Source organism: Sorghum bicolor, chromosome 2 (assembly GCF_000003195.3).
Source record: "Sorghum bicolor cultivar BTx623 chromosome 2, Sorghum_bicolor_NCBIv3, whole genome shotgun sequence".
Classification (NCBI taxonomy): Eukaryota; Viridiplantae; Streptophyta; class Magnoliopsida; order Poales; family Poaceae; genus Sorghum; species Sorghum bicolor.
This window is the reverse complement of record NC_012871.2, coordinates 71,449,895-71,470,088: the sequence shown is the minus strand read 5'-3', so window position 1 is coordinate 71,470,088 and position 20,194 is coordinate 71,449,895. Positions and strand designations below refer to the sequence as shown.

Genomic DNA, 20,194 nt, shown 5'->3' with positions numbered 1-20,194 from the left:
TTACCTGTAAATCATGAGATGAATCTTTTGAGCCTAGTTAGTCCATAATTGGATAATATTTACCACAAACAGACGAAAGTGCTACAGTGCCCCCGAACCAAAAAAATTTGGAAACTAAACCAGGCCTTATTATTACCAGCAAGTTGCTGCAATTAGGGAAAAGTATTCCCAGGTTACAAGTCCTAATGCCTCAGTGCCTCACGCAGAGGGCAAGTGTTGCGGTCCACTGGAAAAATGTCACCGTCGTTTACCGGGAGAAGAAATCTAAGCAGCGGCGTTTACTGGCTGAGCAAATTTTCCTACTGTTGACAACAGACCCTACAGGCTACAGCTACAGGGTTGCCTTTTTATCTGTCCCAATCATGTACATCAAAACCTGGGCCTTTTTTTTTTTGAAACAGGAGGGGTGAAAACCCTTACTAGAAATTTATTAAGAAAAGGAAAGAGCGAAGAGCAAACCAAGTACAGAGCTCAAGAAACAAAAAAAAAAGGTCAAAAGGAAAATAAGGACTTGTTTGGATTGGAGGATTTTCATATGAATTTCAAAGGAATCCAATTTCTATATTTTGCTTACATCACATGGTGTTTGGAATGGAGGAAATAAAACATCCACTTCAAGCTTTATGAATGGAGGCATGAGCAAGTCCTTATTGACTAGAATGGAGGAATAAACATGTTCTTATATTATTGTGTTCCAAACACTCATTGCTATAAAATTTCTATGTTTTTTATTTCTCTGTTTTCTACCTACACTCATCTACAATTTCTGTGTTTTCTTTTTTTCCTCTGTTTTTGCATTCCTCCATTCCAAAGCTATTTTGCACAAAGGCTTCTAGCCATAAATTCTATACTTGGATGAAAACATTGCTCTTAGAATAACTAGAGGAAATTCTTTCTTGAAGACCACCTTGCATCTTTGCATTGAGTGTGGAACATGGCTAAAAATGCTATCATTACGCATCGTCCAAATGGCCCACCACATTGTGATTATAATCTCCATGAAGAAAGGAAGTTGAGGTTGATCTCTGAAACTTTCCAAGATTTGAAAAGGGCCAGTTAGGGGGTATAAACAGGTTCAGAGAAAACCAGCAAGCAGAAGCAAAAGGCAATCCAGCATCAGGTGAAAGAGATCCACTTCAACAGCAAAGAACACAGTTGTAGTCTTAGATGCATATTCTTGCATCTAAGAAACACTCTGGTACTCAACCAATCCTTTAGGAGAAGCAAGAAAAAAGAATTTTCTTTTGTTTTGACAAGGGGATTTCCAAATCCACTTGAAAGCTCTATGAACATGCTGATGGCCAGTAAGCTGTTTATAAACCTTGCTAGAGGAAAAGATTGAAGATTCCCCTGTATAGATCCAGATACCAGTATCTTGTTGCAACTGTAGTCCATGGAGGATATAGTGGAGAAAATCTGGAATTGTGCATAGGCTTGAGCAGACAGAGGCAGGTGAAAAGGTCATGTTTGAATCTTATTCTTATCCTTTAAATACTTGATTGTAGACAGTGATGCAGAGTCTTGATTCGAGAAAAAAAATAATGGAACTGAGTAGTAATTAGTGATTACCTTTACATGGCGAGAAGCTCTAAGTGCTTGAACCTCATTCTTATTTTTCTATCTCGTTCTTATTCTTCATACGAGATTCGAACCTTAGCCTGAAGAACTTGTGTGAGCGAAACTAATAGGAGTACATCTCAGTTGTTACCACGCTGTCGTACCTACTGACGGAATTGACGATGTTGGCGTGTTGCTGACCACCCGGTCATCTTTCATTTGGCAAGCTTGCAGCTACTCCACGGAGACGGGACGATGGTTGAAGACATGAGCTGCAGGAGCAGGAGCGCCAAAAAAACTGCTGGCGGACACGCTCACGACACCGGCAGAAACAAACGCATATGCGAGGACAAGCAGGAGACTTTAGCGGAGGAGCAGGTGGTAACGTGCTCGCGGGAGTCGCGGACACGCGAGGAATATTCAGGAATCGTGGGACTTATCCACGCTGTTCATCCATCCATGATTCACCTCTTCTATCAGCTCTCAGCTCTCGGCACGGCAGCGGCTTACAAAAACATCGATCCCAAGCCTACAGTACAGCTGGTTGGATGGCAAGAATTCTTTGCTCTGCTCGTGATGAGCCCTGACAAGTCTGGAGAGCCCTAAACAATATGAGAAGCAGGCGTTGTCTCCGGTGCTCGTGCTCCTAACTTGTTGCGTTGGCGTTGGCTGTTTATGTGTGCGTGTGTGTGCGGGACGAGACGAGACGAGAGTCCTGCCCCGTTTTAGCAAAAAGGGGGGACTTCGTCCTCTTTCGTCAATGTTTTCGTAAAGGATGTGACGAAGCAGCTCATATGATTATAAGGTTACTAGGTTAGTTAATCAGTGTGCTGGATGAACTTAATTAGTGCACTGGTGCTCCGGAATCTATTGAGCTATATACTGTGCAATTGAAATGATCCGTTAAAATTAACATACTAGGCTTCATCTTTTTTACAAACAAAAAAAAAAGTTGTAATTTGACGATGTGAGCACAACACAAAAGTTGGTAGTTCTTCACTTGTAACTAATTCTCAGCGCTCACGACGATGGCAGAAACGAACTTGCTTGTGGGGACAAGCAAAGGAGGCCTTTGTTTAGCGTAATTGCCTAGTTGTAGTTTGTACTTATATATATAGTAGCTGAAAGCTGCGCCTGCGCGGCGGGGGTCCTGGACAGGCAAGAAAGTATATTCAGGAATTCGGGATGAGCAGCAGCATCAGGTGTCCGTTAGTGCCCAGCTATCCATTCATCCATGTTCCCGGCTGCTGCAAGCGATCGGGCAATGGGAGCTGGAGGAATGGAGCTGGCTGACCCTTGCTAGTTGCTAGCAGTGTGCTGCTCTCATCCTTAAACACTTCTTTTGCAAGGTTTATAGTTAAACACTTTTTTTTGAAACCATTATAGTTAAACACTTGAACAAGCAGAGAGAGAGAGAGAGAGTAGCCACGTACGGATCAGTTGCTCTATCACTGTCACAAAGTTGTTGCGCCGTGTCAGCAGAGTGTTTTAATTTAAAGAAAAAACCCCTGTCAGTTAATCTAATTGGCAATACTACGGTACATTGATTTATTAGATTTTATGATTTTTTTTCTTGATCAGTCAGATATATATCCGTTTTCATTAAGAGGAAAGAAGTGGTCATACGACCTAGTTTACATGATTACAAGACGGTGGTGAGGGGCCATCGCAGCGAGCAAACTCTTAGCTACTGGATACAATCAATTGCTATTACATGATGATGATAGATTTTATGAATTAATTATAAATAAACAAATACCAAAGAAAAGAGAGAAAAATCTGCTAAAATCCCGTAATCACCGTGGAGGAACCCTTCCCACCGTGATTTTACACAGGAGCGAGGACTTTCCTTTTTTTTTTTTCCGTTTGTGCGTGGTGCACAACGCACAATGTGCAGCACCGTAAGGCACAAGAAGCGGTCGCTTTTTTTAATGTGCGCCGGTCTATTTACATATGGGAAAAAGTTATGTTAAATCAGTTAGAAAATATGTTACATGCATGAAAAGGATCGGCAGCTAACATATTGATTGATTCTTTAGTTTTATTGATCTAAAATATGTTACACACTAACACGCTATGTACTTATTATGTAATCAAGTGTGTCTCATGCTAATTTGATTAAAACTATATTACATAATTAAGAGGACCTTCTCAATTAAAATATGGTGCACGTCAACTAATAGACGTTGGGCATGAAGCACGCTACAACGTGTAACTGTCACGTACAGGAGACCAAAAAGTTACATGCTAATTAAATTAGCTGTCATGAAAATTTTATACTAATAAAATTTTGTCATATCTAAAGTTGCAAAATAAAAGGTTTTACCATATCAAATAGATCATACACGTCAATCGGGTCTAGAAAAAAATATTATATCTAAAAATTTCTTTAATCATCATATTTTATGAAACTAAAAATTAAATAAAAATATATTTGACATATAACCTCTTAGCTATAAAGTAATAGATAATTCTAATCATCCGATCAAATTAAATGAACGATTCATAGTTGGGAACGTATCTAATGGAAACCACAACCTTCGTGAAAACTCGTGCAAACCACAACAAAAGTTGTCTAAATTCACCAAAAAAATTACACATGTAGATGATATAATGATACATAACCTTATAAAATATCTTGTCCAAACTCGAATTCGTTTCTGGGTGGAATTATTTTTATATCTCACATACGAATTCGAATCTGGATAAGATATTTTACAAGATTGTGTATAATCATATCATCTATATGTGTGATTTTTCGGTTGAATTTAGATAACTTTTTTGCCATAGTTTGCATGAGTTTTCATAAAGGTTGTGGTTTGCACTAGATATTTGAGGATACTATACAAAGTTCAATCTAAAATGGTTTAAAAAATATAGCGTGAAAACTGTCGCAAAACCAGCAACCCAAACCCAAAGAAGAGGGCTTTTATAATTTTATTAAGGTTGAACACCCTAGGTATTACAAAGAAATCTCTTGTAAAAGTTGTTTTTTTTTTTTGGCATACATAGAGGACGCCATATGTTAGATCGATCCCCAAAGGGACAATACATCACTGACTCGCCTCGAAGGAAAACTCCGTCCAACTTCAGTCCAGGGACAACGTCTCCTCGGAAGAGCTCGACTCATCGTTTAGACGTCACACGAGACAGCACTTTAGATATCATAAATCTATTGGACGTACGTACGTACATCAGCCGTGGTTGTGCCTCAATCGACAAAGCGAGACTTTTATTGCGCGCTCGTTACTAACCTTGTTTACACTGTTTCATATGCAACAAACATTCAAGAGAATTCTAATATCTGTGTCCTGTTAATTGCAACTAATCAAGAGAATAAATTAATTAGAGATATTTATATATATTAACACAAGACTAGTCTCAATAAGAGTTTCATATGCATTAATTAAATAAATTAATGTGGCATAGTTTAATGAAGAGAGAGATACAAATAATTTCATGAGATAAAAATAAATTTCATAGAGATAAAACTAGTTTACACTATTTTCAATACCATGGAGTCCTACGCAGAACCATAAAACTGTTACGGAGACTAGTCTATAGAGAGAGATTAAAAAGCTGATAGGTTTAATCATTTATATATGCAGAAAAAACTAATTATTTAGAAAATTTATACTTACTACCTCCGTACCCATAAATAAAGTTATTTTGGAAAAGATTTGGGTCAAATATTGAGAATATAAATCATGAATAACTTTTAATTGTTGAGTTTGGAAATGTGAAAACCATATGAATATATTTGTCTCAAAAAATACTTTTATAAAAATATACATATACCACTTTTTAATAAATATTTCTATAAAAAATAAGAAGTCTAGGTTTTAGAGACTGTGTTGTTATTTTAAATGATTTTCTTTAGGAGAGAGAGTACTAGTTATAAAACTAGATGCATTTTGGGAAATGGGAACTCAATTATCAAGCGACCCATGTGCACAGAAAAATGGCCTGGAAAACTGAAACCCGACAACAGGAAGGTCCCTTTTTCGGCCTATCTAGCGCGCACGAGTTTGTTGGGCCGGCCTGAAGCACAAGACCTCGTTGCGTAGGCCGGCCCAAGTGCTCGAGGGGCCTGATCGTGGAGTCCGGGTCCCCTTTCTCGACGTCTACCGTGCAGCCGTGCTCCTCTCGCGCCCATCATTCATGAGGTAGCGTAGCAGGCAGGCATCGCCATCGAATCGAAGTGAAACTGCCTACGTACTGAAAACAGGCAACCAATCTACTGCCACTGGCGCCAGGTCTCCGGCCTCTTTCAAAACGCTTTGCAAGTTGTACCACTCCTTACTCATCCCCATCCTGACAACTACATCTGGACAAACCGGGGGAATAAAACATGCCACCACACCATGAGCCGTGCACATGCTCAAGCAATTCGCATCTTTACAACACTTATCCACCTCGAATGCATTGGCAGCAGATGGTCAGTTATCGTAGCATCAAACGTAGCAGCAACACTTAGGGCCTGTTTAGATTGGAGATGAAAAATTTTTAGGTGTCACATCGAATATGTCGGAAGGATGTCGGGAGGGGTTTTTGGAAACTAATAAAAAAACAAATTACATAGCTCGTCAGGAAACTGCAAGACAAATCTATTAAACATAATTAATCTGTCATTAGCACATGTAGGTTACTGTAGCACTTAAGGCTAATCATAGACTAACTAGGTTTAAAAGATTCGTCTCGCGATTTTCAACCAAACTGTGTAATTAGCTTAATTTTTTGTCTACATTTAATGTGTCATGCATGTGTTCAAAGATTCGATGGGATGGATGAAAAAAATTTTGGTGGGGAACTAAACAGGCCCGACGTGATTTCAAATCAAAAAAAAAAAAACACTAGGCCGTGATACGGATACTATCAAGACTTCTCAAATGTCAATGTTCCCATGATCCAGACACATGCTGCAGAGCAGAGCAAAAGATAACTCCCGAGACCTAATGCCTTTTGTTTTTAAGTAAGACCCAACGGTTGAGCTCAGAACGCTTGCACGAATAAGCATTTGCAAACCAAAGCAGTATGATATGAACAATCATGACCAATAGGGGGCTACGAACAATTTACCACAGAATACAAAATAGAAACACACACAGCAGCAGTACACAATGGAGTGGAGCACCATACAGAGTATACTCAAAATAATCCAACCATTAACCACCAGCGAGCTACTTATTAACCAGCTACTCAATAGTCATCGCCCTCGTCACCCTCGTCATCTGCACCCTCTGCGCCGACTTCCTCATAGTCCTTCTCAAGAGCAGCCAAGTCCTCACGGGCCTCTGAGAACTCACCCTCTTCCATACCCTCACCGACGTACCAGTGAACGAATGCGCGCTTGGCGTACATAAGGTCAAATTTGTGGTCAATGCGTGAGAACACCTCGGCAACGGCAGTGTTGTTGCTGATCATGCACACGGCACGCTGGACCTTTGCCAGGTCACCTCCAGGGACAACAGAGGGTGGCTGATAGTTGATGCCACACTTGAATCCAGTGGGGCACCTGTGAGGCGGCAGCATAATGGAGTTAGTTAGCATCGCAAATCAAGTGATAAGCATGTTAAAAATAAGTGCAACTCAAATTGTGACAAAGACAGCTTACCAGTCCACAAACTGGACAGTTCTCTTGGTCTTGATGGTTGCAACAGCAGCGTTGACATCCTTGGGAACAACATCACCACGGTACATCAAGCAGCAAGCCATGTACTTCCCGTGCCTTGGGTCACACTTGGCCATCATGCTTGAGGGCTCAAAAACAGCATTGGTGATTTCAGGCACAGAGAGCTGCTCATGGTAGGCCTTCTCAGCAGAGATTACAGGGGCATATGAGGAAAGCATGAAATGGATACGTGGGTACGGCACAAGGTTGGTCTGGAACTCAGTAACATCCACGTTGATAGCACCATCAAACCTCAGGGAGGTGGTAAGTGATGATATGATCTGTGAGATCAACCTGTTCAAGTTGGTGTAGGTTGGCCTTTCGATGTCAAGGGACCTCCTGCATATGTCATAGATAGCCTCGTTGTCCAGGAGGACTGCAACATCAGTGTGCTCAAGCAAGGAGTGGGTCGAGAGGACACTGTTGTATGGCTCTACAACAGCTGTTGACACCTGCAATCCAGAGTGGCATTAGATGAAAAGTTAAAACCATGGACCAGACCCAAAATCATCGAACATCTCTACCCACTGTCCCCACAACAGCTAAGATGCAGAAAACCTACTCACATGAACAAGCTGAATGGCCCACATCACATGGACAGGGCGGAGCAGTACTATAGGATAATGTTGGCACATATGCAATGCATGATTTAAAGACACTCATAAAGAAGACCTCTAGCCTGTGACAGTTGTACTAATCATGGTCTAAACCATATACAGGAAGGTCCTCCTCACAATCCAGAAGTCCACAACAGTTGCTTGTTTTGTCCACACATGATTTAAATAATGCTAGGCTGATCTAATAATCAGTGTCTATCTGTGAAATTTAGAAGGCAAGAACAGTGCCACCAAATTACATGATCCATAGATTAGTTCTATATAAAACCATTTCCTGTTGGTGTATAATTATAAATTGTCGACCTGCTTCATGTATTCTTTCAATCTCATATACTTAAGCCAACATCCTTTTGGAAAAGGATACATTTTTCTTTTGTGACATCCATGGATACTCATACTAGGATGCTAATATGAAGTTTTGGCACAGGTAAGGTCATACCTGTGGGGAAGGATAAATGGTGAAACCGAGCTTAGACTTCTTGCCATAATCAACTGAAAGGCGCTCCAGTAGCAGTGAACCAAGTCCAGAGCCAGTACCACCACCAACAGCATTGAACACCAAGAATCCCTGCAGCCCAGTGCAGTTGTCTGCAAGCTTGCGCACGCGGTCCAGGCATAGATCGACAATCTCCTTCCCAACTGCATTCCGCAATAATTAGAATTGAACAAATCCACAGTTGCAGAAGCATAAGACTCCCTCCTATTACATATTCACGGACACAAGGTGAATTACCAGTGTAGTGGCCACGGGCAAAGTTGTTAGCTGCATCCTCCTTCCCCGAGATGAGCTGCTCTGGGTGGAAGAGCTGGCGGTACGAGCCAGTGCGAACCTCGTCAATGACAGTGGGCTCAAGGTCGACGAAAATAGCCCTCGGCACATGCTTGCCGGAACCGGTCTCACTGAAGAACGTGTTGAAGGCATCATGTGCGACGCCAACCGAGGTATCACTGCATCACAACCAAACCACAGTGTTAAAAAAAATGGATGAGGAACTCTACTAAAGCAGTAATCATTGGCATATGCGCTAAAAGATAAACCTGCCTCCTCAGGTTCCTAAACAGGATTTTCTATTATCAGACAGAGTAGCATTAGGGCAATTTTCTATGGCACTACAAGATCAGGCAAACAGAGAGAAGCATGCCACTTTTAACAGAGGATCGTGAATCCAGGGAGATCCATGGTCTGACATTCATCAGAGCTCCTCGGTTACATTTATTTATATTTATTAAACATCCCCACAGATTCAGTTCTTCAGATCTTGCGCCTTACATACAGAGCTGGAAACCCTATTTGTCCCCAAGTACACATGAATAAACGTGCGCTCCTCTACACGGTGGTGAGGACCTCAACGCATCCTTGTGTGGCGCCTGCCTAATTCGCAGGAAAAGAACAAATGCACCAATTAACAGGCAAGCATCTTAATTAGGAAACGTCGCATCAAGCCCGGCTCATGCAATCTCTCACCAACCGGCAAGAAAATGTACCAAAACCTAACAAACCACAACACATCACACCAAAACAAACCCCCATCGCAAGGACCAGACTAGAAGTACAACGCAAAGGAACAAACGAACCAAAATTACGGAGCCGACACGGAAGTACCACCACTACACCAACCCAGCCCATGGTTTGCTTCGCCGAATTCGAACAAAAAACCAGAGCGAACGAGAAACATCTAAGGAAATGCGACGAACGAGCACGCCAGAATTTCGAGGAGCCGGCTCCCTAGAACGCGCGACAGATGCGCGCCGCAGACAAAAAAATTGGGAGATCGACAGGGATCGAGCATTCATTCACCTGGGCATGGTGCCATCGGGCTCGATGCCGTGCTCGAGGCAGTAGAGCTCCCAGCAGGCGTTGCCGACCTGGATCCCGGCCTGGCCGATGTGGATGCTGATGATCTCTCTCATCTTGCCTCTTGCCCTTCCTCCCTTGCTCCTCGCGCCGCGGTTTCTCTTTCCTTGGGCAGGGGGGCGCTCCCTCTAATCTCTCCCTCTTTCTCTCTCTCCTCTTTCCAAAATGTGTGAGATCGGGCGATAAAAAGGGGAGCGGAGGCGGAGGAGAGAGAGAGAGAGGTGCTGGCGGTTTCCTGGGTGCACTAGGGAGGAGAGGGAACTGGAAACGGTTGCTTTTGCAACAGCCAACGCTACTTCGTGGGCGTTGTTCACGTGAGCCGGCCGGCCCACTGCCCAGTCCCCGTGCCGTCTATTAACGTGACGGTGACAGGTAGGCGCACTATGCGTACAGAATAAATTGAGTCTGTAATATTATATAAACAGAGGCCCATCCTTAAAATTGAATTTATTATAATAAACTATAGTTGTGGAAAAAGAAAGAAGAAAATCTACAACTTCACTTAAGTTGTAGAAGAAAGAAGAAATAATCCATTTTCTATCTTCCACCCTATGAATTTAAGATAGTTTATATGTAAATTTTGGAAAGTTGTGGAATCTCACATTCCAAATCAAATAGCCTAACTTTTTAAATTAGATTCTACCAAAATGAAGGGATCAAACGCACCATTATAAAAGTTGATAATAGTTTAAATTTAAATTTGAGTATAGGATCCTTGAAGCCTAAGGTGACAACCTGTAGTGGCATGGCCCGTGGTAGCAAATGAAAATGTTTAATCTTAGGATAAGTCATAAAGAATGGGATAAATATAACTTGATGGATTTAGCTATATGCAACTTTTTTATGGGTATATGGTTAAGAAAGGTATATATGTCTTTTTTAATAATAGTAAAACTGAGTTGATTGTAGTCCAATATATCACTATATTTCTCTTCCGATCCTCCTAAATTAGACATGGTATTAAAACTACCTTTACAATTAGTTATAGTTTTTTTACTTTCTCAAATCACAAAAATAGGACGGGAATGTAGATTCATGAGAGGTTAAAAAACAAAATTGATTTATTGTATGTAGTAGGATGGCGCCAAGTTTGGTGGTCTATCATACCTCAATCCACACTCTAAGATGTTCTTTTGAGTAAAAAAAATGATAGAGCTAATGAATAATTTATATAAAAGAATGTTAGAACCTACTTGGAATATGGGAATTTTTCCTCGCTCCTGTGTTTTTCCCGTGAAAATAAATCTTGTAAATCCCTATGTTCCAAATAAGCCCTTAGAATTACTACAATGTGAAGAAGGGATGCTTGAGAGAAGAATTGGTACTTATAACCTTATGTCGTCATTTTTAAAATAATCATAACTAAATTGGTGGGCTTAGATTCACGGTGGTCTCATATCCTTTGGTTTATGTATTGCACTGTCTGTAGATACAACACACATTATGGATATTGTAGGGCTCTTTATAGCAATATATATATAGCACATATACATAGTGCAAATACTTGTATACGATGCCTTGGTGTCTATAGCGGTTGACAGAAGGTCGCCACGGCTGCCGCGAGTCCATGGACCATGGACCAATCCATTGTGCGCGGGGCTAAGTGGCTAACAGGACAAAGTGTTGCGACAATTTTACCCGGTCCGGCCGGTCGAACGGCCTTTTTCAGTGGACTGGACAGTGGTGTGTGCGTTGCCGACCCGGGGCCCGCCCGGGCGCATGCTTTCATCAACACCGGGTGTACGCAGGGCTGGCCCGGTGGGTGCCACGCCCATGCGATGCGCCAAGGTGTCAGGCCAGCGCCGGCACGTGGGGTGCGGGGTGCCAGCCGCTCAGATGAGCTGGGTGCCTGGGTCATGTGGAGGCGCCAGCGCGGCGAGCTCGCCCACTAGGTGCTAAGGGCCGTTGTGCGTTATTTTTTTCACGGCCACGAACACGAAGGATGAATTCAAATACTTTGAGTCCAGTTAAAAACTCAAATTCGTCGACAATTCATGGATTGGTTCACCAACAAGAGGGACGGTTCTGTGAATTTTTCGGATTGATATTAATCTGAAGCGCTGTACACAAACCGGCATCAAAGTGAATGCAACTACTAACCATGTCTTGTCGCCCAACTTCATCTTGGCGAGCGGCCGAAGCGAAGCTCATTTGTCGTGCTGCTTGACTGACTTTTGCAACGTACCGCGCGAGTTGCCACATGCCAAATCCTGTCACGTACGCACAGAACCTGCCGTTCCAGCGACTCGCTGCCCATGAAAACCAGAGAATTTACTACGCGATGTGCACGCACGGGTGGGTGAAAAGTAGTACGTGATGCACGGCGCAGTTACATTTGAGGTACGCCGTACGCACGCGCAGTGCCGCAGCGCCCGTGACGCGACCGTGCGTCCGTGCTGTTCTGGCCGCTTCTACTTCTCCCTCAGCGTGCATGCACCGGGGCAATTGCTCATTTACGAGAGGGGAGCACGCACACGCACGCATCGCCTCCGCGCGGCTGCAGCTTTCACTGGTGGCGTCCCTGCCCGGAACGGAACGCGGCGGACAACACGTCACGGGCGAGCTCGCCGCCTTTAATTGGCCCTTCAGGTCCCCCGTCCGCGGGCGCAGCTCGCGGCGAGCGTGGGAAAGAGAGCGACGCGCGTGCGGTCGACCGATGCGGCCGACGGATCCGCGCGACCGCGACACGCTCGCTGATTTTATTTTCTTTTTTGGCTGCCGCCGTCGGAGCTGTGGATATTTTTGCCTCGGCAAGGTGGTCGTGGCGCCGGGAACTTCACGGGGGACCCGCGGGTGGCGAGATCGGGAGCGGCCACCCACCGCGGCGGGCGGCGGGGGCCGGTATGGGCCGCCGGTATTTTAAAATCTCCCGAGCCTGACATCCGCGCCGCGATCGTATCATGGCGACCGGTAGGGGGTCGCCAGCGCTCACAGCTGCGAGACAGCCGGAATCGATATCCTCCTGTGCCTCCTGCCTCCTACCCATCGAATCCACCGGCCGCAGAGACAAATGCCTTGTTTAGTTTTAAACAAGGTCAAAGGCAACGATCTCTCGGCCGGTAGAACGAAGACGTTCACTTCAGGAGCAGTCAGACCGACGGATCACGCTACGATCGCGCAGGGGATCGAGATCGATAGTGGAACTCCTAACAGTAACTAGGATCGCAGAATGTGTCACCAGCGACAGACACTGGCACACGCTGCTACTCTACTCTTCTACTCCTGGATGTGGATGGTTCCGGGTTTCCTTTCCTACCAGCAGTAACCTACCATTACCATCACCTGCGATTCCATTTCCACCAATCTGGACTACGAGTAGATCTGTTTGGCGGCTGCTTCAGGCTCAAGCTTTGGGTTGGAGCACGGCTGTCTCAGTGAGAGAGTACAGATGACAGTGAGGCAGCCAGCGGTGGAGACAGGCTGACAGCGCCACGGCGCTCCAGCCTTCGCTTCCAAGATTGGTAGCTCGATTATTCGTCCAGCGTCATCGGGCCAAAGCAGGACGTGATTATTCGTCCAGGTCATCAAACCAAACAGCACGCTTTTCTCTCCCCCGAGGAGGACCCAGCGGATTATCGCGCCATTGTTAACGCCGCAACTTTGGTGGCGGGGGGATGAATGGACGAGCGTACAAAAAGATGGCTCCGTTCCGTTTGGTGGCTGCGATGACTGGACTGGACGACATGAAGGAAGGAGGGGCAGGGCAAGCGCAATCAGTGAGGAGAGATTCCTTGCTGCGATGATGTTGTTTGAGCAGGAGCAGGAGCAGGATCAGTCAGCACTCAGGAGGCCACGGCCACGCCGTCAGCGTCGCCCCCGCTAGGCACTCTGGACGGGGTTCGCAGCCACTGCCATAGACCTAGCCATCCGAATTTTGTTTCATTGCCAGCCTTGTTCAGTTCCCAAAATTTTCTCTTTTTCAGGTATGGTAGCATTTTTGATTTTATTTGATAAATATTGTCCAATCACGGACTAACTAAACTCAAAAGATTCATCTCGCGATCTACAGTCAAACTGTGCATTTAGTTTTTATTTTTTATTTATATTTAATGCTCCATGCATGTGCCGCAAGATTCGATGTGACGGAAAATCTTGAAATTTTTTTAAACTAAACAAGGCCTTAACATTACCGTTCTTTCAATCTTTATTGGCATTTCATCAAACACCCAAGTGGCTTACTCCACCACGGCTATGGCTACCGCCGAGCTCGAGCTCGTACCACGCAGGAGATGCGGCGGTGGAGGGTGCCTGTGGACGCGGTGGTGGTGGCGTTGCAGGGGAGGAGAGGAGGAAGGAGGGGTCGAGCGTGCAGACCAGGTAGAGGAGGCCCTGCTGCTCAGTGGGCACGACGCCAGCGTCGTTGTAGTGTTGCAGGCCACTGTCGTTGCCGACAGTAGCGCCGAGGTTGAGGATGGTGGTCACGTACGAGCTGATGGCGCTATCGAGGTTCGACAAGCTAACGTCGCTTGTGATCGTCTTCTTCGTCCTGGCAGCGCGGCTTGGCTATAGCGGGGGCGACGAGCACGAACGGCGTGTGGAGGCATGCACAGCTGTAGGTGACTGGAGGTTACTCGAGCGTGCCTCCAGCGCTCCACCCCGTTGCTCAAGCAGTCAAGCGAGACATGTCGCCAAGAAACAAACCTCCATCTCATTTTCTGGGAGCCAAGAGAGGTGATTTGCACGCCGATGGCAAGGCTCGCTGGTGGACCCGAGCAAACAATCACCGGCAATTGCAAGCAGAGGGCGCAACCAGCCAACGGGCCATGGTCACAAACACGCCCTGTATGTCCCCTTTCAAATAAGGCCCTCCTTTGTACGGCTCCAAACGACTGTAGCCTTTTTGGTACAGTACGTGAAGGAACTGGAGTTGGTAAACCCAGAAATAATGACTTTACCAGTTCCTGTTAATTTTAAGAGAATGAAAAAAAAAAGTTCACTGTTAAAATGCAGAGCCAGAGACGTCCGGACCTCTATGGTCGGGGCCTAACTAGGAGCTTCAAATACTCCAGGTTCCGTACCAACACTCATGCTCTCTATAGTTATTCACTCCATTCTAAAATAAAACCCCTCCCCAGCACAAATTTTGAACCTTTTGATTCCCACTTGTCACCGAAATAAGATATTGGGGCAGAGTAAATCCTGAATGATCAGAAAAAATATACTGATCCAAGAAGGCAATATATCACTGTTTGAAACATGATACTCGTTTCAACACAACATTTAAAGCCACAAAGATCAACACTACACAAAGAACAAAGCTTCGTAGAACCCAGAAGCCTCACATCTGTGGCATTCCAAGAAATATGCTGAATAACGAACTTCTTGACTTCTCTGCTGATGAACAAAAACTTTCAATGCTGTTAGTGATATCGCCTAACTGTTAGTTCTGTGAGCAAAAATGCAGCAAAATCAACACCTTACATCTCCCCTCGGATGAACTCTCCTGTATCAGTACTCAGTAGTATGATTTCCTTGGATTGTTCTGCAAAATAGCAGAAGGATTAGGCAAACAGAAATAACATAGCACTCCTGGAAAGCAGACAATGGCAGGCAATATACCAGAGGGTTTGGCCTATAGCGGTATCCAAGCATCATTCGCTTCTTGTATTGCTCATAGATGTCATCTTCAGATGTGACCTCACCAGGCTGGACTGCGCCAACACCAAGATGATCCTTCTTCACATCTCCAGCCATAATGGGATCTGCACGGCCTCTTCTCTCGCTACCAAGACCCTCACCTACAGAGTAAACTATATGTAACACCTGGAAGTGGAATGGTGCATACTGTCTCTAATTGCCTGACTACACGCCCAACAAACAACTCCCACCAGTGTTGGGATGTTGAGAATCAATGCATGCAACACAATGCTGAATCCATCATAGATAGTTCTTATCTGGTGTTTGGCATTGGTTTTGTTCACGTCATTCTTTTACAATACTGAAGATTTGCTAGATGAACATGACAAGAACAAAGAAAAAGATGGATACAAGCCAAGTAAGCAGATACTAAATAGACACCAACAAATAAAAGTAATGATGATCTGGGTCCAAATGTGTGTTGTATTGTTGTCATAAACTTAAACATCAATCAGCCATTCAGCCTCACAAATATCGTGGACTTTTGAGGTTGATCCTTTACCATTTAAGTGGTTATAGTTTTGTTTTAAAGCAAATTGAATGATATAAAGCAATTTATGTTTTATTTTTAACAAGAAAAATGTGACAAGGTTTTACCAGATATTACTGTAATGGTATTAAGTATTCAGGACAAACCTTCCCTCCAACCCATCTTAGATAGAAGTTTATGACCAATATTGTCTGCCTGAATCTTAGCCTTCTCGGCGGCTTCTTTGGTAGCCTTTTGTGCTGCAGCATCATTACAGCGTGCCATGAACTTTTCAAGTTCTTCTGGAGGAATGAAGTCACCCATGTGGTGTCCTTTCTTTGGAGGACCTGCAAAACAAGAATTAGTTGTTCATGAATAAACATTGAAGTTTGTACATTCTTTCAACAAGGACAATAATGTTGCAGAGGTACCTTGAAGAGAAGGAGGTGGTGGCATTTCATCTTTCGATTGCCTTGGTGGCCTCTTCCGTTCTTCCTGTGCAGCCTTCTTTGCGTAGAATTCCATCAATGCTACAGGATCTGACGGTGGAGTCATATGATCACCTGCGACAAGATTAGCTAGGATTGAGCACATATACTAACAATCAAACAGTCCAAATTGGAAGAAGATGTTTTTATTTTTGAAGCAATTTATAGATCAGGGAGGTAACACGTATAGGGTCCAGGTGTTTCAGAACAGAAACCCTACAACATATCTACCGCAGTCCACATGCATTAAGCCAAAAGAATGAAACAAAACATTCACAACATCAGAAATAACAAGATACTTATAAGCAATACAAGTGCAAGACACAGATGACTTGCAAACTCAAACAAATAGTAACCAGGCAAACAAATAGTCTAGTAACATAGAGAAAGTACTCCCTCTGTTTTTTACATGTCGTGTTAGTTTTGCCCCAAGTCAAACATTTCTATCTTTGACCATCAATTTTTTAAAAAATGTTAGGTTAACAACATAAGATTTATGTTTTTAGATCCCTATGAGAAACACTTTCATAATATATTGTTCACATGTTTTCAAAATACATGGATTTTTTTATATTGATGATCAAAGTTAATAATGTTTGACTTAGGACAGACCTAATACGACATGTAAAAAACAGAGGGAGTAGCTAAATAACATATGAAAAAGACAAGGAAACAATGTATGCAACTTTTACCGTAACTAGAAGAGCTTCCTTGGGAAGAACTACCCTCATATGCACCATACAAAGCTGATGCAGGTGTTTGATAGTTAGACTTCTGTTCAAATGAGCTTCTATGTGTACCACCTGGTGCCTTGAAGCTTGCAATGCCAGAGTTAGCTGCATTAACAAGAGCATACAGCATCAAGACTTGTACAGAAGTTAAAATTATAGAAAACAAAGAAATTGTGCCACGAACCACTTTTTGATGCTTCAGCCTCCTTTGACTGAGCAAGAGCCCTTTCCTCTTCAGCAAGCTGAAACTCATAATATTTGTAGTCTGAACAGTGTTTATCAAATAGAAACCTGCAAATGACCAAAGAATTATATACCAATAATTCATTGAAGTCAGAGATTGAAAGTAAAGTTGAACTTATTGAGAAAACCCACAACAAAAAACAGATAGAGTTGGTAAGAAAAAGAGTAGCTTAGTCGTACTTGAATGGTGTATCTCCAGGATTCCTCTGCCGCGTGATATTCTCAAACTGTCTCCCATTTTTAGCAACAAAGCTTGCCAATTTGTCAGCGACTTGTCTCACTGTAATATCATTTGGTGGGGGTGGGGCTGCATGTCACTTAAAGAACTGATTAATATCAAGAGCATGACAAGGCAATGCAAATTACTGCAGTAGAGCCTCCAACTCTCTCAATCACATCCTTCCCAGCAATGTCAATTTAGTTAATCTATAAGCTGCAGTCATAAGAAAAAGAACAAAACCTTCACGACTTTCTGCTGACAATAGCTATTGATAACGTATGCAGATGCTGAGGAAGATGTTTCTTTTGTAAACCTAACAATGTATGCATCATACGAAAAAGGAGAGTTTACGACACCTTGGTGCAATAGCAATCATTTTTTTCTAAAAATAAAACGCTGTTGGCCAATTCCACCACCCCACTAGCATTGCAATTTTGTAGCTATCAAGATTCATTTTTATCACTAGTTGCATGAATTCAATATTATTATGGAATGTTTGAATGATACAAAATTTCAAGACCATAGTTTTAAATACATGGGAAATAAAATAACATAAATTGTGAAAACACACACACACACACACACACCATATTTTATAATATAAATAAAAACAATGGCGTATTTGGTGGTGGTTTTCGGTAAGTAATTTTACTTTATGATCAACTACACATTATACTATATAATCTAGCCACCACAAGGAACCTAAGATAGATACATAGATACTACTAGCTTTGATACATAGCAATAGTTTATATATGGAAGATCAAAAGAGCTTGTGAACAATTCAAAATGAATGTACGCAATACAACTTTGTACATTAGGAATGTGTTTACTAATAGTAGTGCATGAAATTAGACAGGCCAACGCCGTATAACTCGCATTGGTGGGAAAGGAAATGTGAGGCGTGCTTTGTTTTTAGGGGAAAAAAAGAAGTGTTGAATGGGTTTTCTTCAAGAACTTCAAATATCATGGTACTTGGAATCCTAAAGTTTGTAAAACTAAATTGCTGTATCCAAACACCTAGAAGCTTTAAATCCTATGGTATATTGTATTAACCATACAAAACCCAAATATTACCGACATCCAAACAGCCCTTTAGTATTTCAATAAAAAGTATATGTGAAATGCAGTACTGGGTTCTAGTTAAATCAGTATGTAAGAAAATGAAATGTAAACTATATAGTTATTACTTAGTTTCGCTATCAAATTTTATCGAAGTACTGCCAGGACAACACTGTCAAATGTGTGGAATAGAGAACTCTACATGAAAACTGATAATACAACCATCTGCACCAGGGTAATACTTTGGGAATGGAGAATCCGAATTCATAACTCATTTCAATAATAAAAACCTAAGGTATGCCACATGCTGAAATGATTTGCATCGAATTCAATGAGATAATCTAAATCCGCAACTGAATTCGAAGGCAAAAAAACACTACTTGCACGGAAAGATAAAAGATAATATATCACTGATGTTCTAGCTTGGTTACTGAATTAAAAGTCTTATAACATGTTTGCACCTAATCATTTGATAGAAACTACAACCCACAGAACATCATCACTAAACGAGTTAATAGTAAAACAGAAGAAATGGATAAATATAAATGATTACCAACAGCCCCAGACGGGGCAGCTGCCACAGGAGCATCAGCTTGCACAGATTTTTGGCGCTTGGCAGGCTCCTCCCTCTCCACATCCGCAGCATCCTCGTCCTCATCATCAGCTGAGAAGACAGGTGCAACCGCGACTTTGGCCTTCTTGAGGCTAAAGGCCAGCTTACCAGACGAGGCTACCGGAGCAGCCTTCTTCAGCTCGAATGGCCGCTTGTTTGCCGCAACAGCAAACCCCTGCTTGGGGTTCGCATGCTTGGGAGCTGATGAGGCAGCGGCCGCAGCGGCCTTCTCCTTCTCCTGCGCCTCCTGCTGCATCTGCTTGAACCTCTCCATGAAGGAGCCGTCGTTGGTGAAGAGCCCCTTATCCATGGCTCGACGCAGATGCTTCCGCGGCCTCTTGCTTGCCGCCTCAAACAGCTACAATTCTTTCAACATCCAATCAACACACCACCGTCGTCGCACAAAAATCCAACAACGCTCGCTCAACCTAGAGCGCGACTCCTCCAAAATAATCAACTCGAATGTTGCAAAAACAAAGACGGTACGAAACTCCGCCGCGGAAATTTGCAGGGGGGTGAGTCCCGGATCGGTGCGCGAGGGCTCGAATCGCGGGATCAGATCGAATGCGAGGCGGATGGACCAGTAATTTACCTGATGCGGCCGAGGGGGGATCGGACGGGGAACCCTAGCAGAGAGAGAGAGAGGGGAAAAGTATCGTGCAGGGTGGGGATCGATCGGGGAAGGACAGAGAATATGACGGCGGGAGGATACCGATTCGCCTTCCGCGGTGCGCAGGTGCGCGTCCCTGCAGAACCGGGCCCGACGGGTTTACGTGTTCTGTAGCCTTCTGGGGTCACTGGCAGGTGGGCCACGGATGACTGCTTTGTTTTTTTTAAGACGAAGACATATCAGATTTATATTGAAAGTAGCATGTTTGCTGGTCTAAAAAATCATAGCTAAATATATTGTTCGCTAATTTATTTTGAGAGAAAACACTATCATCTTCAACAGTTTTCTAAATGAGTTTGTTATTTCTTGTTTATTTGGCAAAATTAGAAAATAGCCACTCCAAAAATGGGTTGCCATTTTT

General features: G+C 43.3%; 2 protein-coding genes across 5 annotated transcripts; both read right to left on the bottom strand.

Annotated features, from left to right (window-relative positions):
* LOC110432254 (tubulin alpha-6 chain) lies at positions 6,544–9,979 on the bottom strand. The gene is made up of 5 exons (XM_021452282.1): positions 9,644–9,979; positions 8,579–8,793; positions 8,285–8,484; positions 7,172–7,680; positions 6,544–7,072 (listed from the first exon to the last, which is right to left on the bottom strand). The coding sequence occupies exons 1-5, from the start codon at positions 9,754–9,756 to the stop codon at positions 6,757–6,759; spliced, it is 1,353 nt and encodes a 450-aa protein (XP_021307957.1). The 5' UTR covers positions 9,757–9,979; the 3' UTR covers positions 6,544–6,756.
* On the bottom strand, positions 14,823–19,904 carry LOC110432503 (SURP and G-patch domain-containing protein 1-like protein). Of its 4 annotated transcripts, none has more exons than XM_021453037.1 (10): positions 19,756–19,820; positions 19,104–19,521; positions 17,449–17,575; positions 17,210–17,316; positions 16,987–17,130; positions 16,238–16,369; positions 15,974–16,153; positions 15,260–15,438; positions 15,117–15,182; positions 14,823–15,031 (listed from the first exon to the last, which is right to left on the bottom strand). In XM_021453037.1, the coding sequence occupies exons 2-9, from the start codon at positions 19,471–19,473 to the stop codon at positions 15,156–15,158; spliced, it is 1,266 nt and encodes a 421-aa protein (XP_021308712.1). In that variant the 5' UTR covers positions 19,474–19,521; positions 19,756–19,820; the 3' UTR covers positions 14,823–15,031; positions 15,117–15,155. The 4 variants fall into 4 exon arrangements, with proteins under 4 accessions (XP_021308712.1, XP_021308711.1, XP_021308713.1 ...); XM_021453036.1 differs by having other exon boundaries at positions 14,834–15,031; positions 15,122–15,182; positions 19,756–19,823; XM_021453038.1 differs by having other exon boundaries at positions 14,834–15,034; positions 15,122–15,182; positions 19,104–19,857.

Coding starts and splice junctions, on each gene's coding strand:
- LOC110432254 (XM_021452282.1), bottom strand. CDS start 9,756: ATGAGAGAGATCATCAGCATCCACATCGGCCAGGCCGGGATCCAGGTC. Junction 8,485..8,578: donor TGCCCGTGGCCACTACACTG/GTAATTCACCTT, acceptor TGCGGAATGCAG/TTGGGAAGGAGATTGTCGAT. Junction 7,073..7,171: donor ACTGTCCAGTTTGTGGACTG/GTAAGCTGTCTT, acceptor GCCGCCTCACAG/GTGCCCCACTGGATTCAAGT.
- LOC110432503 (XM_021453035.1), bottom strand. CDS start 19,473: ATGGATAAGGGGCTCTTCACCAACGACGGCTCCTTCATGGAGAGGTTC. Junction 16,370..16,986: donor AGGAAGCTCTTCTAGTTACG/GTAAAAGTTGCA, acceptor ATCTTGTCGCAG/GTGATCATATGACTCCACCG. Junction 15,439..15,973: donor TAAGATGGGTTGGAGGGAAG/GTTTGTCCTGAA, acceptor TTTACTCTGTAG/GTGAGGGTCTTGGTAGCGAG.